We start from the raw sequence: 25,577 nt of genomic DNA on the forward strand, positions 1-25,577 counted from the left end.
CTTCTCAGGGAAACTCAACTTCATCCTAGTTGTGCCTGATAACTCTTGTACTATTTTAATACATTTTTCTTTGATTATCAAAATAAATAACAAGTGAAAATTGGAAACATACATGAGTTTTGTTGTTGAAGTTAGGGAGTTCCATGCCTATAATTTAACCTGGGCAAGTGTGATGTTCTATGATGTACTTCTATTGAGGGCATTGCACCAAGCAACTAGTGTTTCTAGGATGGAATGAACTTCATCTTGATTCAACGTAGATGATGATAGGAATGAGAGGTCATGTTAAAGCCATAGAGCTCCATGCCCATAGCCAGTAGGACCGCATAGACAAGCTCGCAATGGTCCATGGTGTTTTTTGTACTTGTCCATATGGAGCTATGGGGGTGGACTCACTAGCTTCTGCACATTTCTTTGGAAATATTGTTCCACACTTGATCATAGGCAAATGGAAGTATCTGCAACCTGGGATGGTCGTTTCTCTCCTTTTCCTTTAAAGGGTATATTGTCTGCAGCCTTCTCACTAGAATCTTCAACATGTTCTCACCCCAAACATAGTTATCTTTGTCCAACATTCATAATATAGTGCAACGGCTTGGAACTACGGTCTCAGCAATGCCTTCATCTTCTAAATTGGCCTCATCAGTGTAATATTTATCCTGTACCTTATGCTGTTTTCATAATTACTTTCATGTGAAGTTACATGAATTTCCGTAAAACAGAATATTGTTGAAGCCTAGTCAAACACACACACACACACACACACATGGAATGTTAGCGTGGTGATATAACTTGAATTTGGTGGAGGGTAGAAATTTCTTAAGAAGATTCAAAAGTGATCCATGATTCATGTTCTAGCAGATACTGGGCTGCATATTAGTTTAAAAATCTAAGCTGCAAACTTATTTTACCCAATTTATATTTTTATGGCGGCAAGATATGGAACCAACCGATGCCTAGTAAAGGCATTTTCTCCTACTGAGCTTCACAAATTTAACAAAGAAAAAATTATTAATTTTTTGAATCAATATTCTAAACATAGTAAAACAATAATGCACTTCCAACAACACTATGGCCTACAAACAATCAAAAATACATTTCTCCTGTCCTAGTTATGGAGATGCAGGCACATAGGTCCCAAATTTTGCGTCTCTGAAATGACTAGGCATTTATTATGTAGATGCCACGCACATGAATAATTGGATGATGGATCATCTGGAGAGGTCAATGTTAAGATGTTTTGTTTCCTGAGACCCAAAAAATTGAAAATAAGTAAAGCAAAGAAACATTTTGAAACAATGATCAGATTCTAATGTATTAGGTTCGGCTTATGAGAGAACAAGTATACTACTATTATTTCTTGAATGTTGTTGAGCTTTTATTTAGCATCTCTGTTAAATCGGAGAGAATTTTTAGGGTAGGAATAAGAGGGAGTTTGTTTATTAAATCCAGGAATTTTGAGAAAGCCATACAACAAATATGGCTTCCAGAAATAATATATGATGGCTAACAATCATCTTCTGACTCTTTTTTTGGTGGTTTCAGGAGATAACTAAAATGATATTAATTAACTTTGGTATCATGAAGCGCAGTAAGGAGACCCGTTACATTCACATTTGGAACTTAAATTTTGCCTCGCGTCAAATATATGCTGATGAAGCAGATCCAATGATTGTTTCTTGAGTCCATTTTGTCAGATGTATCTGATGATCCTGTAATCTCTAGATTGCAGCATCGTATTCTTATGGAGGTTTAACTGATACTTTTGAACTGTAAAGGTTGATCGAATTTCCTGTCCAAATGTTGTTTTTTTTGCTTCGTGTATGGAAGTCGATAGAATACCAGAATTGGTCCTTTACTTTTAAATGTTGTAAATTTGTTTGTCTGATCTGCCTTTAGAATGTAAAAGATATGATTTGTCTGCTTAACTTCATTTTTAAGGATCGTCATTTTGTTTGTGCTCTCATGTGCACATGGAATTAGGGATGAGCAAAAATTCTCTAAAACTGAATTAATGTAACCAAATCGGGTTTGGTTTTTATTTTTTAAAATTCAATTTGGTTTTCAATTAATTTGGTTCAGTTTTTATTTTAAAAGTCACAATTTGGTTAAACAATATTAATTTAATTAGTTTTTATTTAAAAAATATGATTAATTAAATAAATTATGTAATTAATTAAATAAAATTTAAATTTGATTATTTTGGTTTTTAAATTTCGATTAATTCAGTTAATTTGGTTGAAAATCTATTTAATCAGTTTGATTTGTTTAGTTTTTTATGCAAAATTTAGGATTTGTACATATCTTTCCATGAAATAACCTACTAATAAACATTCAACCACTCAAAACTTAGGTAAAGACAATAAACTATATGTCTTCAACACACAAATCATATGATATCAAACTTGAATCATAAGTGCTGGAAATTAGGACCACCTAGAACAATAATTTGATGGATTCTTGGAATCCTTAAAAAAAACATGAACCCTAGTTGTTGTGATATGATCCCGCCAACAAAACAAAAGAATATTATATTAGAAGTCATAATTAGGTTTGAATGTTAGAAGAAGTAATAATTAGATTAAACGGTTAAAGGGATTACTTAAGGCTGCTCCATGTCTATTCACATTTTGTGATACAAATAAAATTGTATTTGATATTTAATATCATAAAGAAACTAGAGTGAAAGCTAAAAGTAATAAAAGGTAAATTTGCCCAAAATTTTAGGAATTGGATAGAGATATAAATGAGAAAAAATTGTTGGCCAAAATGCCTCTTACAATCCTAAACAATGAAATGCTTCCAAATAATATCATTTTTCCTAGAGATATAAATAATTTTTTGTTTAAAAAATTTTTTACTAAGATTAAATTAAAACAATTTAGCATTGATGGAGTGAGAATCTTGAGTGCTCAAAACTCTCCAAAAGTTTACATGATAATAAGCACTCCAATAACTCTAATCTGGCCATCTCAATCTGTTAATACTTGTTTTAGTCTTTCAGAAGGTCAAATATAATCATTGAATTCTAGCTATTTGATTGAATTTCATTTTTAATCAACTGCTTAAGTCTCCAATTGATTAAAATAATATTGAAGTAGTTGTTGTTTTATAAAAATATTGTTTAAAAAATTTACGTCCAAGCTAGTTGTTAAAAAAAAAGGAACTATTTTATAATTTTTTTAATAAGGCATCTTTAATTTTGATTAAGTCATTTATTTTGTAAAAATTAATAAAATAATAAAATAAAAAGGTGATTCCAAAACTGATAAAATTAATGATTTAAAAATAATACAATACAGTGTGAATATATAAACAAGTGATACAAATGAATATAGTTATATTTTAAATTAAGTTTAGATGTAATTTTATTTTATTTATAGTTTATATTCTGTAATTTCTGTAAATTGTTGTAACCGTTTGATTAATTTTATATAAATTTGTGCATTATATAAATATTACAAACGGTTTATGAATGGCTAAGCTTATGGATTTGGCAAGTAAAAAAAAAATTGTAAGAAATTTACAGCGGAATGATTACTCACATTCACTTCGTTTTTCTTGTCAGGAATGGAAACATTTTGTCGTTTTTGGGCTTTTTCCTCTGTCCATCGGCGACGACAACACTTAAAATTAGGGCTCGCGGCTCAGCTCGATCGCGATTTTCTTGATCGTCATCATCTTCACCTACCTCACTCTCGCTCCTCCTAGTTCGGTTCTTGGTTTTGCCGGCGCCAATCTTGGAAAGAATGGTTTAGGGTTTGGTTAAGCGTCGGAATCCGCCGCGGATCTGGTCGATAAGGCTAACCTGGAAGTAGGTTTAGAGGGGGGTCTTCAACGTGCTGGTTGGAAGAAGGATGGAGCCGAAGAACTGCCAGATGAGGCTTGAGGTTCCGGACGCCGCGTTGGAGTTAGTGCTGGGTTACATGGACGACCCGCTCGATAGGGAGGCGGTCTCGTTGGTATGCCAGCGGTGGTACAACATCGACGCCCGGTCGCGGAAGCAGGTGACGATTGCTATCTGTTACTCCACAAGCCCCGATCGGCTCCGCCGTAGGTTCCCCAACCTGGAGTCGCTAAAGCTCAAAGGCAAGCCCCGCGCTGCCATGTTCAACCTCATCCCAGAAGAGTGGGGTGGCTATGCTGGTCCGTGGGTTCGTGGCCTCGCCGAGTCCCTTAGTTGCCTCAAGTCCGTCCACTTTCGCCGTATGATCATTGAGGACGAGGACATTGATGTGCTGGTTAGGGCTAGAGGGGACAAGCTCAAGTCGATTAAGATTGACAAGTGCTCAGGATTCTCAACAAACGGCCTCATGACCATTGCCCGTTCTTGCAAGTAACCATTTACTTCACTTGAATGAACTGTTCTTAATTGCTTCTTTTAATCTTTGCTCCTTTTGGCCTATCTTTTCTTGCTATATAATTTTGTGGCTATCACTGAGAGTTTTTTTTTTTTTGGAATGAACTGTTTTTTTTTTCACTGAGGGTTAAAGGTATGGTATTTTGTAAAATAAATATCACCAAGGACAAATTTAACCTTATTTTTTTTTATTATTCTAAAAACTTGAACCTATGAAAACTTCTTGACTAAAGCAATTTAGTATAAGGATCCAATAATGCCTCCTGTACTCTTCATTCCTATACTTGCTGCAATTTTTTTTTTTTTTTGGTGAAAAGAGCCCCTCCAAATGGTTTAGTGAAGATGTCAACCTTTTGTCCATTGGTCCTGTAATACTCAACGTGAACAGCACCTTCATTCACAAGCTCCCTTAAGAAATCGTGTCAAATTCAGATAGATTTTGTTTATCCATGAAGAACTAAATCCTTCAAAATTAAAATTGTTGAAATGTTGTCATAGAATAGGATTGTTGAACCTTCTTAAACATGCTTGAGATTCTCCTAAATATCATGCAACTAAAGTAAATGATATCTTGGAAAAAGAAGGGGGAAAAAATTGTATTTAGCTTCTATGATAGAGAGTGCAATAGTAGGTTGGTTTTTTGAATCATACTATTGCTCCACTTGCAAGATTAAAAACACAATTCACACTAAGCTAAAGTTTCTCAGTGACAGTGTAGACAACAATATTAAGTGGCACATTGCCTAATAGAAAGCATCATAGCCAAGAGTCTTTTCACATATCAAAGAATTCTTTTTTGTTGGCTCCCAATGGTTAGAGAATGGTTTTTTTGGGTAAAACTATGCTTACTAAACTTACAACACACATAATGTCTATTAAGTATAATAAGTTTCCAACCAAACTTTAAAACATGATTGAGTTAATCAACTTCCCTTCAATGTTTGTTTCAATTTCAATCCTGTAATAAGCATTCTCCATTCTATATAAATATTTTAAATCTCTTTTGCATAACTCTTTTGAGCGATGAGAATTCCATACTTGGATCTAAGAACTTTAATTCCAAGGAAATGGTGTAATTCATCCAAATCAATCATCTCGAATTGAGAGTTTTAAATCATTTAGTATCTTCAAATCATTACTAAAATAAGATCAACACAAGGACTTACAAAAGGTAACAAGGTGAAGATTATTCAAGATTGAAAATAAATTCAGATTGGTGCATTCATAATGAAAGGTAACAATGTGAGGAATATTCAAGATTGGCATGCAGATAATAAATTGAAGATTTAATTTTTATTGTGTGGTAATTAGCATTTTTTTATTTTAGTAATATAGAAGAATAATTATAATCCCAATTAAAATTAGTAGATTTTTATTTAGAATATTTATCTTCACATTTGTTGTAGAATTGAGTCTATAAAAAAAAAAAAAAAACTCCTTTATTTTTATCATCTTTGCAATAATATAATTTTCAATTTAATTTCTCCATGTGAGATTTACCTATTGGTGAAATAATTTTTTTTCACTTTATCAATTTTGTACCAAGATCTCGAGTGGTTCAATTTCGATAATGTCTATTCCCTTTAATGCATGTTCTTTGTGGAAGTTAAGAGGATTTGATTCAAAGTCACACATTTTGACTTGCTTAAAAATCAATGGCATAGTTGTGTATGTTTTTGTTTCTGTTCTTCAGTCATATTTGGAATTACAAATGGGTTGGAATCATGGTGTACAAATGTTTGCTACTCGTAGATTGTAAAGATCAGTGTAATTATTTAGCCACTATGTACAAGTAACAATTAAACAAACAAAATATACAAAAAGTTGGCAGACCTAAGCATATTTCATTTGGTACAGCTAATTTGATTAATTATCTGGTGAAAGGAATCCAAGGCTTCTTTTACAATGCAAATCACTACAACTTTGATTAATTTGCTCTCTCCTATAATGATTTTCCTATAAGTTTATCTGTTTCAACCTATCCATGAATACTGGTTCTCACTTGTAACATGCAGAAACATGACAACATTATTCTTGGAAGAAAGCTCAATTGTTGACAATAATAGTAATGACAATAGATGGATTCGAGTTCTTGCTCTTAACAACTGTGTGTTGGAGGCGTTGAACTTTTACATGACAGAACTCAAAGTTACACCGCAAGACCTTGAGCTACTTGCCAGGAATTGCAAATCATTATCTTCTTTGAAAATCAGTGAATGTGATATCTCTTTTCTAATCCATTTTTTCCAAGAAGCAACGTTACTAGAAGAATTTGGCGGGGGATCATTTAATGATCAGGTTGGAGAGATCAACATGTATCAAACAGTTAGATTTCCTCCAAAGCTGTGTTGCGTTGGCCTTATGTATATGGGTACAAATGAAATGCACTTATTATTTCCATTTGCTACTTCGCTCAAGAAGCTGGACTTGCAGTATACATTTCTCCAGACTGAGGATCACTGTCAGCTGATCCAACGCTGTCCAAATTTAGAGGTTCTAGAGGTAAAGGCTGCCTGTCTATAATCTTTCATTGTGATTCACCCATGCACTTGCCCGTTATCCAAAAATCTAATTTACAATCTTAACTGATATCAGGTTAGGGATGTGATTGGAGATAGAGGGTTAGAAGTCGTGGCCCAGACATGTAAGAAACTGAAAAGACTCAGAATTGAGCGAGGTGATGATGAACAAGGCCTGGAGGACGAGCAGGGTCGAGTCACACAAGTTGGTCTATCCATGCTAGCTCAAGGATGTCCTGAGCTAGAGTACTTGGCAGTATATGTCTCTGATATAACAAATGCAGCCCTTGAAGCTCTCGGCACTTTCAGCAAAAACCTCTGTGATTTCCGGCTTGTTCTGCTTGACAGAGAAAAGAAAATAACAGATCTACCCCTTGATAATGGTGTCCGGTCTCTGCTCAGAGGTTGCACAAAGCTCAAGAGGTTTGCTCTCTACCTTAGACCAGGCGGACTGTCGGATTTAGGTCTTGCTTATATTGGAGAGTACAGCGGCAATGTCCGCTGGATACTGATGGGCAATGTTGGTGATTCTGACATCGGATTGCTGAGGTTTTCGAGAGGATGCCCGCGCTTGCAAAAGCTTGAGCTAAGGAGCTGTTGTTTCAGCGAGCGTGCTTTGGCTATTGCAGCTCAGCAACTGCCTTCTTTGAGGTACTTGTGGGTGCAAGGGTACGGGGCATCTCAGAATGGCGCTAGTTTTTTGTCAATGGCACATCGGTTCTGGAATATAGAATTAATTCCTCCAAGCCAGGATACTGCTTCCGAAGAAGTGGAAGATAGGCGTGGAGAAGCGCAGATACTTGCCTACTACTCCCTTGTTGGTCGGAGAAACGATTGCCCAGAATCTGTGATCCCACTCCTGGCATGAATTGATTGTACGTACTTAAGCTTTTATTTTTTGTTTCTGTTCAGTTGTCTCATTTCCCCCCTCTTTCCCTTTGATCTCTGTATTGGTCGCGAGGGAAATACATGCATCTCATCTCAGCATAACAATTTGAGTAGTTAATCTGATGTTCTACTTTGTTTGACCTTCACTTTTGTTCGATCCGAAGAATTAAATGCAATTGCATCCACCTTTACACTAGTAAGTTCCATAACGAAGGACAAGTTCGGTTTGATCGTCCGCATATGAATGGTCAAGTTTCCTTGAAGAAGAGGAAAGGATCACAGAAGCAGAACATGGATTCAGAGCATAGTCATGGTCGTGCTGCTGGCTTAGTGGGTTGGATTTGGCATCTTCGCAAGGGCTGTGGCGGCGCGCATGTGGTGCTGTATACATGCGCAAGCAATTACTTGCCATGCCATCTAATGGCACCGGGTGGGAAAGCACCGAATGCCTGGACGTCTAAAGACGATGGGTATGAAGGAGTGATGAGATTTTGGACGGATGAGAGTGGGTGCGTATGGATGTTGGATGAATACTACTTTTTATGATTGAATTTTAGATGTCTATATGTTCTCATATACGCATTCAGTTCGTAAGGACTATTTTTAACTAGTGCATATGAATCTTGTATGTCTTTTAACTTGATGAGCTTAATTTGACTATTTTTACATAGTGCATATGAATCTTGTATGACTTTTTAACTTGATGAGCTTGAATCATAGAGATTGAATACTCGAGTGTTAATGGAGTTTATGCACAAGGGCATGATTGTGATCTTGATTGAGCCTAGTAACCAAACAATGTAGAGAAAGCTGGTCTATTGGGGCAATTGGATAAAAATGTCATTTGAGACGAGTGTTAAATAATTATCAACTACAAAACTACTTGTATAGAAATATCTGAAAACTTTAAAATGCTTATCAACTACGAAGAGTAATTTTTTTTTTTATTAGTGAGTCACGGAAACATATTGAGCTACCTTACAACCTCACAGATATAAAAGCAGGAGGCGAAGGTTTGCTGCCTAGACTTGATAAACAGTTCACAAGACTATGAAATACTTCAACGACCAAGTCCCATGCTACCTGTTAAACTAAACTGCCACAACCAAAAGAGGCAAAGAACAGACTCCTGGATTATTTTTACCGTCGCGAACTAGATACATGAACAGCAGCAACTCTCTGACAGATCTGTCACAATAAAGAGTACAAGACATTACAATATGAGATATTAACCAAAGCAGTATGGAGTACTAAACCTCAAGATATCTTGAAAAAGTCCCATTATTTTAATGGTAATAAAGGTTCTAACTCAGACCTTATCTACTTCTTATGCATGATTCTGAATTTGAGACGAGCAGAGATAACCTCCAAGTGACAGATTCACAGATAATTTTTGGCTTCCATCACTTAGATTACCTTCCTCCTTGCATGCAGTGTGGTTGATTTGCTTTTGCCTTTGATCTAAAATTAGCAGCATCACACTCTAAATTGACTAAAAGGAGAATGGATGGCTCCCTAATGATACGAAAGGAACTTCTGTACCCCCTAATTGGTATGAAGAGGAAGATATTATTCCTTCACCATGTGAAAGTTTGTGCTTGAACATTAGAAGGAAGCTGGGAAGAGAGAAAACCTCTCTCAAGCGATCCACACAATACACAAACCATGTTTCTAAAGCCTTGATAAAGGTTGGTATGAGCCAACTTGAGCCATACCCACAGCTAAATAGCCTTGCTTTCTCTCAGAGTACAGCACAAGAAGTTCCATTGGGGTTCAACCCTTCACACAACAATGTGCTACCATAACAAGTATGAATAGTACACCACACAACATAAACTGATAAGCGATATACTTCCAAGCAATAATAGAATTATAGCAGTAGTTCCCTATTGTAGGCATGGATTAAGGCGGTTAAAGAAGTCAAAGCCGACCACACTCGTTGCTCCCAGCCTGGATTTAGCTATCAACTAATTCTTCACTGAGACACATTACCAAACCCAAGTGTGTGTGTATATATATATATATAAACCAAAGTAACTCCTGATTAAAAAGGAAGGCCGCCAATTAGCATCTTGTCAAAATCCTGACTAACTTTCACAAGTAGAAATCATTTTCAAAACATGAAAAAAAAAACCTAAAGGACAGAGAACAACATGGGTAATGTTTAAAGAAGGCAAAACTAAGGGAGGGGCAGCACTTTCTTCTGCAGTCTGAAACAATATAGTCAACAATATAACGACAAGCTCAGTCCAGATGTAGTGGTAACAACTAAGCATAGAAGACACAAAAGAATAAAATCACATCAAAATATAAATTAATTTTTGTTCCAGATCACTTGCACATGAGAAATAGCAATGAGCTAAAATGATGGCAAATATTTTGCAAGTATCGAATAGAAGGAAATGGATGAAGGAAAAAACCCATAGTTCAAAGTACCTTCTTTAAATATTGAGTGAGAGCATACTCATTGAGTTGGTACTTTAATAGTACAGAGAACCTGATAAATGAGTTAAACAGAAATCCAATTTAATAGTGGATTTTTGAATGCAAGAGATTCAAGACAACGCCAATTCACTTGAAGAATACCTTGCCACCATTCACCTCGATTGGCAGCATCAGAGTCATCTGGATTCTCCCCATTGCTATCTTTATACTGAGACAATTGAAAGGCAAAGATTCATGTCGTCACAACATTGTTCTTCCTAATTTTTGCAATTTATTGCGTCACTTACAGTTTTTGGTGATCCAGAAACTTGAGTGGATGCTGAACTGTCATAGAAATCACGACCACCATAGTGCACAGAAGAGCTAAAATAGGCAGATTCTTCGTATGGACTAGGAGCTACAGGTTCTCCATCTTTGTTCCGCATCATTTGTTTCTTAGTTGGATTGCTCTGAGATTTACCACCTGCAGAAGGATAATTTGATAAAACGTCTTTCAACCTAAATTCTAATCCATCAGAAATTCAGAACCAAACAAATCCTCATGAAACCTTGTGTCATGGAATTAAGACTTCAGCCTCGCTTAAATGATAGGAAGATGATAGTGTGATCTCAAAGATTTTACTTGAACAGTTCCAAGATACAAAGTTCAATTAAACTGATCGAAATCCCTAATTGAAATGAAGGACTAAAACAAGCCTACTCATTCAACGACCTGGAGCTACGCCCTGAGCGTTCCCAGCTTGTCCATCCATCTTTGGCTTGCTCAACGTCCAGTACAAGTCGCTCTGTGAAGAATCTTTACCCACCACCTACAACGCCATTTCGGAAGTCACAAGGGAAAAAAAAAACATTTTGAAGGTTCAACGACAGAGAAAAGGGAATCAAAATGACGAGAAAGCGACACGCCCATCGAATGATCGACATGCAAGAATCTAATTTCAAAACCCTAAAATTTAATCCAAATTCCACGCTCCCCCAACCAACCAATCAATCAATCAATCCACGAAATCAAAAAGGGAAAACCTTGACGTACCGCGGAAGCAGGGGGGAAGACGGTGCTAAAGTAGCCAGGCGACGAGGAGGACGAAACATCCTTACCCGCGGGGAAGAGCTCGTCGGCCACCGACGATGAAGACGGCTTCTTTCCTCCACCTTCCATCCGATCTTCACCCTAATATTGTCGCTACGATGCGTGTGCCCTCCGGATCGACCGAGCAGAGGTATAAATAGACAGGGGAGGAACACGTGAAGAGAGCCGATAAGGTTTTAAAGCGAAGTGGGGAAGGAGATGCAATGGCGGCGGCACTGCTGCTGCTTCGATCAGGCGCTGTGTCGGCCTCAAAGCCGCCCAGGTGGCCGCATTAATACCCTACTCGATCCTTCAATCTCTCTGCGAGGAAATCTTTGCAGATCTCTTTCCATGTCGATCTATCCATGACTAATTAGAAAGGAATGGATTTGGATCGGGATCCGATTTTATATTTTTGATCTCCGTCCTTATTTATTATATTCATTCTTATTCCATCAGATTTTTAATTTTTATTTCCATTTTTATATCCATGAAAAATCAGATATCCATTCTCTTACCATAAAACATCATTATTCCATAAAAACATAATAAAATTAATATCATATTAAAAATATATAATTAAATAAAATAGACCTACTTCCAATTTAATCATGAGGTTATTTATTATTGAATTTTAGTTCTATAGATTAACATGATTTCAAATCTAAATTTAATTAAGTTTTGACTTGGTTTGATTATTTCAATTTTATGAAATCTATGTATTTGCAAAATCGTAAATTATTATATTTTAATGTGCATGATCAATTTCTTAAAATATTGTATAGGAAAGCATTGCAAAAAAAGATAATGCATTTCAGTAATAAAATTCTTTATACAGTGTCCATTTAATTTGTTTTATTGTTGGTAAGGTATTTAAATTTGAACATTTTGAATAAATGCAATTTACTTTTACTTTATTCGATCATTTAATTTAATTAAAACATTAAAAATGATGGACCCAGAATTGTTATTGGTTAATAATAAGGGCCCCGCAGTTCTACTCCGCATCAATCTCCGAGATGTTAACAACGGGCAAATGGAAACAGTCGAGAAAGTCTAGTTAAAAAGGTCAAAAACTGCGAGAAAAGGCGAAGAAGAATACGAACATACTCGAGAAAATTGATTAGATTTCGGCGTTGCGGCAGAGGCGACGACGTGAGCGAGGGTTTCCCGTTTAGGGTTTCGAATCTCGTTTCCAGGCGAGGTTGTCGATGCACGCCGGAGCTTTCCGGCTTCGCTCTAGGGGTTCGAGGCGCGCACGCGAGGTGGGGGGAGATGCATACGGACGCGCGGGTGGGGGTTGTGGTGGAGGACAGCAGACAGAGAGCTCTCTCGTCTGGCCACGGAGGTGGTGGTGTTGGTGATGGGAAGCAAATGTACTCCACGCAGCAGAAGAGCCAAACACCGAAGCAGCGCTTGCAGCACCAGCCGCAGATCGGAACGGCGGAGCACCTTATAGCTGGTGGCGTCGCTGGTGCTGTCAGCAAGACGTGTACGGCTCCTCTTGCTCGCCTTACTATTCTTTTCCAGGTATCCTTATTCTTCGCCTCCTCTAGCCTTTGAATTGAAAGAAATTATTCTTCATTCTTTTTACCTTCTCATGGTCTATTGATCCTTGGAATTTTCTTCTATTAGAACCCTCCTGCAACTCGCAAATACTTGGCGTTAATTACTTTCTGTTCTAGGATTCGAAGAAGCTTTATAGAATATATTATAAGCTGGGTTTTGGGGGGCGACAATGGAATCTGACGTTTCAATTTTTCCACCTATAATAGATTGATTAGCATGAATAATCATTGTCTCTGAGAACTCATAACATTGAAATTGTATTTTGTTGCTGCTACATACTTGTCAGCATAAAGAATTGCAAAAATATAGTTAATCCAGAGCTTCATCGAAGTTTTATCAGGAGCATTATTAACACAAGTACCACTTTGGAAGCTTAAAAACACAACTTGGTATCCTAAAAGGGAATTTGGCAGGCGCATCTGTTTTAATTGCTTATACTGTTTTAGAGATTTTAGCCATTCGATGATTTTCTCCCTTTATCATGTATCACTTAATTTGGTTCGAGCTATTAAGTAATTGATCTATGATATCAACTAGATTTTTAAAAATAGTGTATTCTTTGAATTAATTTTCATTTATTTAGATAATTATCTAACTTACAAAGTCAATGTGTGTACTCCAATTTTTAATTTGGACTGCAAAGATGCTGTCACTTCATTTTCTTTTTTATATGCCATGGCTTTTATTATGGGTTGCCACATTTAGGTCCAAGGAATGCACGCTGATGTAGCCACTCTGAAGAATGCAAGCATATGGAGGGAGGCTTCTCGAATTGTTTCTGAAGAAGGTCTTCGAGCATTTTGGAAAGGGAATTTGGTGACAATTGCTCACCGTTTACCATATTCTTCTCTAAATTTTTATACTTATGAGCGATACAAGGGTGTAAGTTGGAAATTTCAATAGAGATAGTATGTTAATTTTATATAGCACCAGTCTTTTATTTCTATTCTCTAAATTAATTATTTTTGCAGTTGGTGCAAATGATTCCTGGGTTAGATAAGCATAGAGATAATGTTGCTGCAGATGTTTGTGTAAGATTGTTTGCTGGTGGTTTGGCTGGAATAACAGCTGCATCAGCTACATATCCATTGGATCTTGTGAGGACACGTCTTGCGGCTCAGGTAACAGCATACTTTTTTTATATAATAACAAGCGGTATTCTATCTTTTAGTCTTTATGGATAACAAAATCTTATTTGAAGCTCTTAACTTTGACATATCCAAAATTTCAAAGCATATAGATGGTGTGAAAATGGAATGAATTATAATAATCTGTTGATTTCACTGTAATTCAATTATAAACTGAAACTTTCATTTATATCATTTCAGGATTTGTGTTGTCTGTAGATGTAATTGTATTATATTTAAATTTACAATATTTTTCATTTATGATTCTGACTGTTAATTTTAGCTGTATAGTTATGACTGTGATGATAGTTTGATTAGGTAATTGCAGGATTAGTTGATTCATAACATTTTATATCTCCTAATCATTTGCAGACGCGTACTATGTATTACAGGGGCATGTCACATGCTTTGTATACGATCTGCAGAGATGAGGGTATGCGAGGCTTATACAAGGGAATTGGAGCAACATTATTGGTTAATTTCCTATTAACCTTCATAATGTTATTAAAATTTAGTTATGTTCTGGATTCCTAATGACCATTGTTGGATTGCAGGGTGTTGGACCTAGCATAGCAATTAGCTTTTCAGTTTATGAAACTTTGAGATCCTGCTGGCAAGTTGAAAGGTTAGTCATTTTTTGTGATTTGTGCTGGTGGTTTCTTTCTATATAAAATGTGTTTTTTATTTTATAATATTTATTTATGTATCAGGCCACATGATTCTCCTGTATTGGTTAGCTTGGCTTGTGGAAGTCTTTCTGGTATAGCATCATCTACAGGTATGTTACTAACAAACATATTAATATGCTACACAAATAGAGGTTAATCTGTTTGACATAAAATAGTTATTGTGGAAAACACAATTTATCTTCCTAATCTATCAATTATAGGATTGCTGTGAACTAAATGAGTCGCTAGTTCTTAAGAAGTGTCATACATATAGAATTATTAGTTTCGAGGAAGTGAATACTTAGTCTCAAGGAAGTCACAGAAAGAATGTGCAGGGAGAAAATGTGTATATGCTTAACAATTCCAGCTTGGTTATTTTTTATGGATCACTCTGATATAACATGTTGTTGGGGTGTCTGTCATATTTCCTCTTAGTTATCTTAGGTCTTTATTTTGATCAGCATAATTAGGAAAAAATGTTGCCTTTAAGTTGGTTCAACATTGGCAGACAATGTAGAAGTGGGTGATGAAGTTAATTGACACAATACCATCTTCATGCCTCAAACGTGATGAAGCTGACTCTGATACCTCTTCATGCAGTACAACTGTGTGCCTCAATTGACAATTTTGCTGTGCAATAGAAGGAGAGGAAGGAACAAGAGAATTTTATTTAATGATTCAAAATTTTTCTTGATCAATAGTTTCAATTATCTTATATATTTGCTTTTACCACCTTGGTAATAAACCTACTCTATTTGAAAAGGTTAACTAAATAAAATAGCAGTACGTCTGGGCACAAACCAAGAAAAGGTTCAAGCTTTGAACTGGTTTGTTTATTTTTCACCTGTAAATCTTAATATGAAATCCACTCGGCTTCAAAATAAGCAGTATTTTGAGGAAAACAGCCACTGTAATAATTCTTGAGGGGGCTATAATTGATGAAGTCACAGAAGTGGTTAGTGCATGGACATTTAGTAGAGATAGCTCATGTAAAGAAATTAGATTCATAAGTGAACCGGCTGATATTTGTTTGTGAATGTTTTGAGCAGAATGTCCAATATTTGATGCTTGTGTTGACAGCTTGCCATTTGAGTCATCCATTTTTTGTTGTGAAATTGTAAAAATATGTTCTACCTATAGTTTAGGAACCTCAAGATAAGATCTCGTTGGTCCCACAATATGTGGAATTGGGTTATGTTTGTGTTTCAAGTAAAATAATAATAATTATATTTTTTTAGATTATATGATAATTTATTGGTTTTTTTACTAATTCTGGCAGACCTGATAAATATTGCACTGAGTCTCATGAGACTGGACTAATATAGTATCTATAAAGAATCCATATATTGTTCAATTCATTCAATACATATGGGTTACAATCAATGATACTAAAACTTTGGAGGTCCTCCCTCCCTCATGAGATTACTGATCAAGGCATACTGTCGTGAGATTGCTGGGATCTACACTCATCTTGCGTCAATAATTCAATGAGTTGATGACTAAGAATCAATTATTCTGTCATGCCCTTACTAGTAATTTGCAGAATTGCCTAGTTGAATTTGCTTCTGTATAATATAGTGCACAAATTTGTGTGCCCCCATTGTGTTCTAGTGTGTTATGTGCGGACACTGAACTGATGCAACGGAACAGTGCAACCTGACTTGAAATATGTGCTAATTTCATGATTGTTTTGCTGATTATTCTTTGCAGTTTCAAGCATTGTTTATGCATTGCACTAGGTACATTTTTAGGAAGGAGAATGCATGAACCTTTGTGCCTCATGTCATGTGACTGTGTTCTTAGGACAGAATAAGAATTCAGGTTGTTAGCCACACTTTCCTTGTGTTTTTCTGCAGCAACATTTCCGCTGGATCTTGTGAGACGGAGAATGCAGTTGGAAGGGGCAGGCGGAAGGGCACATGTTTATACTTCTGGCTTGATTGGGACATTCAGGCATATAGTTCGGATTGAAGGAATTCGAGGTTTATATCGAGGTATCCTGCCTGAGTACTTCAAAGTTGTACCCAGTGTAGGAATTGTTTTCATGACCTATGAAACTTTGAAAATGATCTTGTCAAGGAGATCAACAGCTGAATAATGCACTGAACATTGCCATATGCCTGTGGCACTGATGCTACTGACTCATTTTTTCAGTTCCATTGGTACAAGATAAAATAGTTTTCATCACAAAGGCATCACATGATGGTGAGTTTTGCTGTTGACGCCATGAAGGTTTTTGACGTACATATATTATTTTTTTGTTCAAGTGCAAGTACAAGTCAGGTTACTGATTACAGTTTCATGGGTTTTCATAAGCCTTGGTACCATGCAGAACGGCTTATAAAGAAATGGAGTTCTCCCTCTTTATTTGTTGATATGTACAATTATGATTCATCAATTGCACTGAGTAATCAGGCAACGTTCTCCGTCCTTTTTTTATTTTTTAGCTGAAAGATGATTCTGCTGCAGTTGAGTGTCAAGTGATAAAATTACATGGATTATCCTCAATACAGCCAGGGATGGAGCTCAAGACATGTTTTTGGGCTCGCTATAGCATCAGATAGTGGATCTGGTGTATCTTCTGGAGACCTTGTGATCACCAATTGATTTGTTTCAACAGTGAAGTTAGATACCTAACAATTTGTTCATTGTAATTGGTTGGTCACATGGCGACACTCATAATATAATAGGGATTCAATTTGCTTATTCATGATTTTAATTGGTGAATAATTGTGTACCTATATCATTCTTTGTTATCAGTCGTCGCCTTGATTAGCCAGCACTGGTTTTAATTTATTAGATATGAATCTGAATGCTTGACTTGGATTTATGGTAATAAGTAAGAATAAAGATAATATAAATTGGGAAGTAACGTGTTGAACTCCACCAAATATTTTTAAATATTTTTGTGACTAGTTCTAAACAAGCAGAAATTTTCCAGTACCTTCTTCTGCATGACATAGATTATATTATCCCATACTCTCTGTATGAAAACATGAGAAGTGACTTTGTTAAACACGGACTGATTTGGTACATGAAAGATATGAAATATGTAGCTATATTTACAAGCCATAATTAACATCGCAAGAGCCAACCGATATCTGTTTGCATAACCCTGATCAGTTAGTAACTAATTTCTCTGTATCTGCAGCACATCCGAATACAGGAAAGAACTATATGATTAAGATATGGTTGCCGAAAGCTTTAAGATGAAAGCAATTTGAATTAAGTATTCGAGAAGGTGCCGTTCAAGCTGAGCTATAAGAAACCTAATAATAGAATGCCTTCTCCATCACATCTTTATTTAAACTTGAATGATTTTTAAAAACAGGGACTTTAGGTGGTAGTGGAAGGCGGCTTCGTATGATAATTACGTGCTACCTAATTAAACATTATCATTGAATTTGGAGAAATTTTCATTTTTGTCCTCAAAGCTTTTTCCGTCTTTCGAAATACCGACATAGTTTTGAAATTATTATTTTACGCACCTCTTATAATTTTTATCTATTAATTATTGAAATGCCATGTCTATTGTTATACTGTGCAAAATTGCAGAAGTGTATGGTAGATTCTTTTTTTTTATTTTAAAAAAAAAACTATAGTTTTAAAATTTTCCAAAATTTAGAGTCAACATTGGTCCCAAAGTCTCTCGATTTCACTAGTTTTCTAAAAAAAAAAGATTCGGAATTAGTTGAGGCATTAAAAATTTAAAATGATGACTAATGAGTAGGTAGAGTTTGACGCAGCCGGTAGAGAAAGTCTCGATTTTTAATTAAAAGTATGGTTGATAGGTGGTGCCCAAGAAAGTCAATTGTTCAAATAGAGTGGGTGTGGATGTCATCGAAAGTCATCACCTAAAACTGCCAAGTTATGACCAACGGACTCTCACATTTGACTTCCAATCCGTTTAGAAAATATGCATTCAATAAAATTAAATACGCATTTCTTTTTCTTTTTCTTTTTTGATAAATTGCCAATAATATTATTAACTAAGAGACATGTAAATTGGTCAATCAAAACACAATTCTTACGACTGAAAATACAAGGAAATTGCCAAACGGCCATTGCATAACAAACAAACTCTGGAAGGGCAGCAGTGCTCAGTAGTAGCCATTCACAACGCGTCCTCCGTCGATCACAATGACTTGTCCGGTGACGTAGGACGCCGCCGGCAAGCAAAGGAACGCCACCACCGGAGCCACGTCCTCCGGCACTCCCAGCCTCCCCAGCGGCACGTGCGCTGCCTCCCTCTCCACGAACTCCTTGTTGTCGAACGCCTGTCGATCGCCCCAAACTCATCAAACCAAACTAAAACTAAAACTAAAACTAAATTTGTATCTTAAATTTCACAGTTAGGCCTACCGGCTTCATCAGCGGTGTCTCCACGGCGCCGGGGGCGACGCTGTTCACGCGAATGTTGTCCTTCGCCCACTCGCAAGCAAAGCTCCTCGCAAGCTGATTCAGCGCACCTAAAAATATCGCCAGGTCAGTTAGAATTTCTATTCGATGATGATTCAATTCTTTTTCTAGATCTAACAATCTCTAGACCTTTGGTGATGCCGTAGATGGAGAGGTATTCGAGAGCGATGATGCCGGAGATGGAGGAGTTGAAGACGATGCTGCCTCTCCCGGAAGCCTTGAGCAGAGGGTGAGCCAACTGGCAGACGTGGAAAGCCGCTTCGACGTTGGTCGTCATGATGAATTTGAAGTCGTCCGCCGTGCACAGCGTCGCCGGCTTCGGGTACCCTGTTCCCGCATTGTTCACCTGCGATGAATTAGGGCAATCAAGAGAAGAGAAGAAGAGGAGATCGAAATTGAGGAGAAGTCATATAGATATATACGAGGATGTTTAGCTTTCCGTCGAAGACGGCCTTGACATCCTGTAGCAGGCGCTCCCGGTCAGCCGGCGAGGACACGTCGCAGACGGTGCCGGTGATCTTGAAGCCCTTCTTCTCCCAGTCCTGCAGGCACTTGTTGAGCTCGGCTTCGTTTCTGGAGCAGGTGTGGACTGCGGCTCCCAGTGCGGCCAGCTCTTCGACGATGGAGAATCTACGAACAGAAATTAAAAAGACGCATGACGATCGAGGTGCGATCGAATCGAGAATAATTAATTAATTAAATCGGTTGCAAAAGACGTATGAAAGAAAGAAAGAAAGAAAGAAAGAAAGGGAAATTACCCGATTCCTTTGGTGCCGCCGGTGACGAGAGCCGTGGATCCGGCGAGAGACCATCTGTTTGATAAAATGCCGTTGTGGGAAGCCGCCATGATTCTGGATCTGTGGGAGTTCAACCCTAAGGACTCTGTTTACTAGTTACTTACTAGCTAGCTAGCTAGAGATGATGGATGAGTGGCGAAGATGGAAGAAACAGATTTGGTTTAATAGAGGACGGAGGATGGGAAGTCAGAGTTGCGGTATTGGTGGGTGGGGAGTTGGTGGGGGATTGGTAAAGGAGACATCTTTTCTTTGTTTAGTTTTCATTTATATTTTTCATATACGGACGGCTGGAGATGCGCCAACTCGATCCATTATTGCACGTCTTTACTTGGTCAGTGGATCATTTCATTTATTTCTCAGTTGGTATATATATAAACTTTAAAAGTAAAATTAACGACATTATTGAACATAACAATATTTAAAATATCTAATATTTATAAAATTATAAATAAATGATCAAGTCTAACTTATTTTACCTGAATTATATATATATATATATATATATATATATATATATATATATATATAATAGAAATGATTTACACGGAAAAAATTTAATAGGACTTGCGTTTGTATTGACTTTTTTTTTAATTATTTATTGTGGATATCTTGGTTTTTATGTTATAGTTTTTCTACTATTGTTTTTTTTAGAATTGTTTTTGCAGATATATAATAAGATTCACAGCATAATGGGTACGTAAAGGTTAGTCCATGAACTAATATTACATGAACTAATATTATTGAATTAATGTTTGTTCAGATGTATCTATCCTTACCATTCATTTTCCTTGTACGTTGAATCAGGGGACCTTTGAATGCGTTCTTGTATTCACTTCTAACAACCATATATATTAACTTCTTTCTTTTTCCTTGTACGTTGAATCAGGGGACCTTTGAATGCGTTCTTGTATTCACTTCTAACAACCATATATATTAACTTCTTTCTGCTTTAATTTGACAATTGACATGCATGAGCCTCCTCATTCACACTGTTTTACTTTATATATATATATATATATTTTGATCCTGTCCGAATGCTGAATCAACGGACGCTGGGCACAGGGCACTTTCCGACTGTTGACGTGGATCTTCGACTGGTAGCACGAAGCTCCGACGAACCTGCACAGAAGTCGGGCCGGGAAGGGGTTCCCGGCGGCGACCCTCCGACGCTCAAGTCAGGCGAAGCTCAAGAGAGAAAAAGTGGCTCCAAAACTCATAGAATGCCTACCTCCGGCGAAGGATGAGGGCCTTTATATAGGGCAGCGAAGAAGCGAGTGTACACATATCGAGGTGTACACGTGTCCATGGCCCATACCCTAGTAAGGGCTTGTCAGTGAGCTTACCTAACCCATACTGCTACAGTCCAAGCATGTCCTCGATGGGACAGCGGAATCCCCCGTCATAAGATTTAGAGTATGACCTACACGTGAAACATACCTGCTATCAGAAAAAGATGTCCCTTGTCCTTTTCCCCTTTACTCCAGATCTAGTGTCTGGCCGGACATTTCTCTCAACATCCGGCCAGATATATGCGATGGTTTACTTGGGGAGATTCTCCATCACGTGCTTTGTGGAGACTATTAGCAGTACGTTACCTTATGACTTTGGCCGAGCGTGCAGTCCGCTCGGCCCTGCGACCTTCTCCACTGAGCGCCGGAACCCTGATTTCGACAGGGCGCCTTTAACCATCAGCCGAACACCGGGCGGTCGGCCAGCCGGTCGGACCCATCCATCTCCGGACGTTCGATTCCACCGGACGGCCGGCCGGCCGTTCGGACCCGGCCCTCTCCGGATGGACAACTGCCACTTTGACTTCCACGTGGCGTTGACTCCACAGGACGGGATCCCCTGTTCTTACTACCGGATCATATATATATATATATATATATATATATATATATATATATAAAATTATTTACAATTACATCAAATCATAGCTTATTTCAATCATAATTTGTTACAATCCCTTCGTAAATTCATCAATCTCCTAAATTATAATTTATATCAAGATGGATGATCGGAGACCTCCCAAAGTCGTCTGAAGGCCATCGGCGATGTACAAATAGTCAAGTTGTCAGACGTTAAAGGGGATGACCTTCGACTACTCGTTCCGATTCAAACTATAATATGAGGGATAATCATAATTCAACAGTAATTTCAAATGATCCATCTTCTATATTTTTGTATAGATAAAAAGATCTGATATCAAAGTGTAGTCAGGCATTCAATTTTACTATTGTCCTTATTTGATATTATATATGGCAAGTCTGTTTAGGCATCACCGAAAATTTGGAAGGATAGCTAGTCACAAGGTTAATTTATTTCATTCTTCGAATAAAAAACAAAATAAATAGACATTTTCAAAATATAATTTATTTCCTTTCTCCACTCCTCTCTCCTTCCAAAACAAACACGAAATAAAAGGAAATTGTGCGATCGTCGTAATCAAATTTGATTTCTGCATTCATATATTCCTTTATTCGACAACACAAGCATCCAATACCTTTATTCATATTTCTAATACAAGTAACTACTTGAGATTTTTTTTTCATAAAGACAAGCATGCATCGATGAGTTTTCCACATTGAGACTATTTTATTGACATATAAAAAATATTATCTTTGGAAATTAAAATTATATATAAAAAAATAGACTTCTAGAAATTAATTGCTATTTATTGATTTGTTTTTTTAGCTTATCCATTTATTTCCAATCAATAGGAATAGGGATATGTAAAACTCCTTTTTCAAGTTGCATGCATCAATTAAATTAACTTGAGTCTAGTCATTTCCCAATGATAAATAGTACGATGCAATGCAACAACCAAAATAAAAAGAAAAAAAGATAAGTTCAAATAATTTTCTTCCATGAAAATTAATGTGTTTGTTTCTTTTGTTAAATAGACGACATCTTGTCTTTAACTTGTAAGTTATGTTACCAGAATTTATACAGAAAAGAAAAGCTATTCACAATAGGAACCTGTTTGCACTTGTGCTTGACCTAAACTTGCAAGATTAAGTGTGAATGAATATGCAGCTACAATGTGGAAGAAAAATACTTTCATATTTAGATTACCAAGGTGGAAACTAATGAACTGTCTATTCCTTAAATTCTTGTTTCAATAAATCAAAGAATTCAGAATAGAGGTTGCAGCACCATGCCTCATTTTCTAACTTCTCAAAAATATTTGCAGCATGGAAGAATAATCACTTCAAGAAGATATGTATCCTCCAACATCTTAGTGTAATAAAGTCTGACACATATTCATTGCCACTGTTGAACTTAAGTTAAAATTTTAATGAACAAATCCAAAGAATGGTAAAGTATGAACATTCCATATCCATCATGACTAGAATCACAACAATATTTGTCAATTTCGATCATCCTTCATTAGGGCCGTAAATAAATTAAGCATTTGTGAAATGTTCGACTTGATAAGAACTTGTTTATGTTCATTCAATATACACAAAATTGATTAAACAAACAAGCTTGAACAACTTGTTAAGCTAAACAAACAAGTTTGAATACATATGTGTTCAGCTCATTAACGTTCGTGAACAATGTTCACAACCCATATTTATTAATAAAATTCTTTTAAATATGCTAAAAAAATAATAAAATAAATAAATAAATTTAAATTATCAAATTCAATAACCAATCAAACAACTAAAACTTTCAAACAATCAAACATGCTTAAATTGAGAGCTCGATAATATATAAATGAACCAAGCTCGAACCAAGCTCAAGCCAAGCTCGAACCAAGCTCAAGTCAAGCTGGAATTGAGAGCTTAATAACATCTAAATAAACCAAGCTCAAGCCAAGTTTCAAACAAGCTCAAACTCATAAAAAATAAACCAAGTCAAGCTTGAACACTCATTTCAAAAGTTTGGTTCATTTTAAGCTCGGCTCGGTTATCTTATCAAACAAGCTTGAACATCCCAAAGCTCAACTCGGCTCGGCTTGTTTACAACCCTATCCTTCGCAGGCATCTTATAATTCCGAAAGAACAATTGGGTAGTCTAAATCTTATCATTTAAAAGACAGCATGCAAGCAGAATTCAAGAATGACAAAGCATGATAGCACAATCATCACAAATTACAAGATCATATGTCCATTTAGAGACGGCTTTTGAAGTTTTAGCACAATATAACATCTCAAACATATAATTTGAAGTCTTAAGAGTTAAAACATTACAAAAGCAAACCACAAATACTGTTTTTATAGCATAAGAAAACCCTACTGACCGAATTATTTGTCCATCGTGCTTGTGCTTGGCACTCTTATCTTCGCTTGATTTCCTCCCACCATGCACATCTCAGAACCATCACTCCTCTGCTTTCTGTGTCAATCATGGTGCCTACGAGACTTCTTCCGGAATTTGGCTTTGTCACTATCGCCGTCATCAGAATCATGATGCCCCCGTTTGTGATGGTGATGGTGTCGGTGTCGTCTATCAGATTCATCTTCAGAGTCATCAGATTCATCCCTCTTCCGGTGGCTCTTGCTCCTCTTTTTATCCCTCCTACTCCTCTTGCTGTGCCTGTGCCTGTGCCCGTGCTTGTCCTCTTCCACATCATCGTCCGAGCCCCTACGTTTCCTCCTCTTCTGTGTCTTCTCGTCCTCTTCGTCACTGTCGGATTCATCACTATCATCAGACCTCTTCCTCCTGCTCCGCTGCCCGGATCTCCCTCTGTGCCGATGGCTCACCTTCTCCCCTTTAGAATCATTCGCTCTCTGGCGGCCGGTGCTCTTCTTTGACTTTTTACCGAATCTTGCGGCAATGATCTTCTCAATCTCTGGATCCACATCAGAGTCCGAGCTTTCAGTCTCCTCTTCTTCGTCTTCATCGTCCTCCTCGCTGCTTTCCGGCTTGAGTCCGTTTGACTTCTTGATCTGCTCGAAGACAGCGGTAGCAGCAGCCTGGAGGGCGGCGTCGTTCTTCTCCTTGTCGGGATCCTTGGCGCTGAGGAAGTTGCGACACTGGAAGGTGAGATGGCCGACGCGGCCGCACTTCTTGCAGGCGCCACGGGCCTCGTTGGAGCCGGAACCGGTGACGCGTGCGAGGGCGAGGAGACCTTGGAAACTAGCGTAGGCGTTTTCCGAGGATGCCGCGGCGCCATCCTCTCCGGGGAGGGCGGATCCCTTGTCGGCGTCCTTGTTGGTGGGAGCGTAGGGATCGTAGCCGATCGCACTCTGCCAGATGCCGTGAGTCTGCAGGGCTGCGCTACTATGCACCCGGTTGTTCGCCGGCATGCGAACGCGGCCCGCCGTCGCCGGCATCTTGTTCGAAGAGGATTGGGGAGCCTAGGGTTTCTTCTTCGAGATTGGGGATTTCCGACGTTTGGGAAAGACCGAAGACGTGATAAATAGGAAAAAAACGGTTTTGTCGCCCGATATAAATTCTGACGGGGTTACTAGTTAGAAAGGGAATGGAATTGGATTGCGATTCGATTATATATATATATATATATATTTTTTTTTATTCCTCTTATTTATTATATTCTTTTTTATCCCATCATATTTTTAATTTTTATTTCCATGTTCGTTGAATCGTATCTTAGGAATTAGATATCCATCGCTATATCATAAAATATTACTATTTTTTATTTTTAAAATATATGAGTTGAAATATTAAATATTTAAAATTATGATTAAAATAATTTTTACCGACTAGAGTTATTTCTATTCATAATTTTATTTTTTATCAAATTAAA

General features: G+C 37.2%; 5 protein-coding genes across 8 annotated transcripts; 2 read left to right on the forward strand and 3 right to left on the reverse strand.

Annotated features, from left to right (window-relative positions):
• Window positions 1-3,578: 3,578 nt before the first annotated feature.
• On the forward strand, window positions 3,579-8,411 carry LOC122036011 (coronatine-insensitive protein homolog 1a-like). 3 transcript variants are annotated; one of them, XM_042595179.1, is made up of 4 exons: window positions 3,579-4,336; window positions 6,376-6,862; window positions 6,956-7,754; window positions 7,932-8,411. In XM_042595179.1, the coding sequence occupies exons 1-3, from the start codon at window positions 3,858-3,860 to the stop codon at window positions 7,745-7,747; spliced, it is 1,758 nt and encodes a 585-aa protein (XP_042451113.1). In that variant the 5' UTR covers window positions 3,579-3,857; the 3' UTR covers window positions 7,748-7,754; window positions 7,932-8,411. The 3 variants fall into 3 exon arrangements, with proteins under 3 accessions (XP_042451113.1, XP_042451114.1, XP_042451112.1); XM_042595180.1 differs by having other exon boundaries at window positions 7,965-8,411; XM_042595178.1 differs by lacking the exon at window positions 7,932-8,411 and having other exon boundaries at window positions 6,956-7,913.
• A 268-nt stretch (window positions 8,412-8,679) lies between these two features.
• On the reverse strand, window positions 8,680-11,680 carry LOC122036019. Its single transcript, XM_042595189.1, has 6 exons — window positions 11,246-11,680; window positions 10,925-11,021; window positions 10,500-10,675; window positions 10,354-10,420; window positions 10,204-10,264; window positions 8,680-8,955 (listed from the first exon to the last, which is right to left on the reverse strand). The coding sequence occupies exons 1-5, from the start codon at window positions 11,369-11,371 to the stop codon at window positions 10,248-10,250; spliced, it is 483 nt and encodes a 160-aa protein (XP_042451123.1). The 5' UTR covers window positions 11,372-11,680; the 3' UTR covers window positions 8,680-8,955; window positions 10,204-10,247.
• Window positions 11,681-12,336: 656 nt separating this feature from the next.
• Window positions 12,337-17,384, forward strand: LOC122036018 (mitochondrial substrate carrier family protein B-like). Of its 2 annotated transcripts, none has more exons than XM_042595188.1 (7): window positions 12,337-12,811; window positions 13,556-13,732; window positions 13,822-13,971; window positions 14,350-14,451; window positions 14,532-14,602; window positions 14,688-14,755; window positions 15,154-16,495. In XM_042595188.1, exons 1-7 carry the CDS (start codon window positions 12,557-12,559, stop codon window positions 15,183-15,185), a joined length of 855 nt encoding a protein of 284 aa, XP_042451122.1. In that variant the 5' UTR covers window positions 12,337-12,556; the 3' UTR covers window positions 15,186-16,495. The 2 variants fall into 2 exon arrangements, with proteins under 2 accessions (XP_042451122.1, XP_042451121.1); XM_042595187.1 differs by lacking the exon at window positions 15,154-16,495 and adding an exon at window positions 16,502-17,384 and having other exon boundaries at window positions 12,343-12,811.
• Window positions 17,385-18,650: 1,266 nt separating this feature from the next.
• LOC122036020 (noroxomaritidine/norcraugsodine reductase-like) lies at window positions 18,651-20,008 on the reverse strand. Its single transcript, XM_042595190.1, has 5 exons — window positions 19,823-20,008; window positions 19,487-19,694; window positions 19,194-19,410; window positions 19,008-19,114; window positions 18,651-18,922 (listed from the first exon to the last, which is right to left on the reverse strand). The coding sequence occupies exons 1-5, from the start codon at window positions 19,909-19,911 to the stop codon at window positions 18,746-18,748; spliced, it is 798 nt and encodes a 265-aa protein (XP_042451124.1). The 5' UTR covers window positions 19,912-20,008; the 3' UTR covers window positions 18,651-18,745.
• A 3,911-nt stretch (window positions 20,009-23,919) lies between these two features.
• On the reverse strand, window positions 23,920-25,269 carry LOC122036012 (CAX-interacting protein 4-like). The gene has a single exon (XM_042595181.1). The coding sequence runs from the start codon at window positions 25,141-25,143 to the stop codon at window positions 24,208-24,210; it is 936 nt and encodes a 311-aa protein (XP_042451115.1). The 5' UTR covers window positions 25,144-25,269; the 3' UTR covers window positions 23,920-24,207.
• Between the last annotated feature and the right edge of the window lie 308 nt (window positions 25,270-25,577).

The sequence above is a fragment of the Zingiber officinale genome, unplaced genomic scaffold (assembly GCF_018446385.1).
Source record: "Zingiber officinale cultivar Zhangliang unplaced genomic scaffold, Zo_v1.1 ctg130, whole genome shotgun sequence".
NCBI classification, from domain to species: Eukaryota; Viridiplantae; Streptophyta; class Magnoliopsida; order Zingiberales; family Zingiberaceae; genus Zingiber; species Zingiber officinale.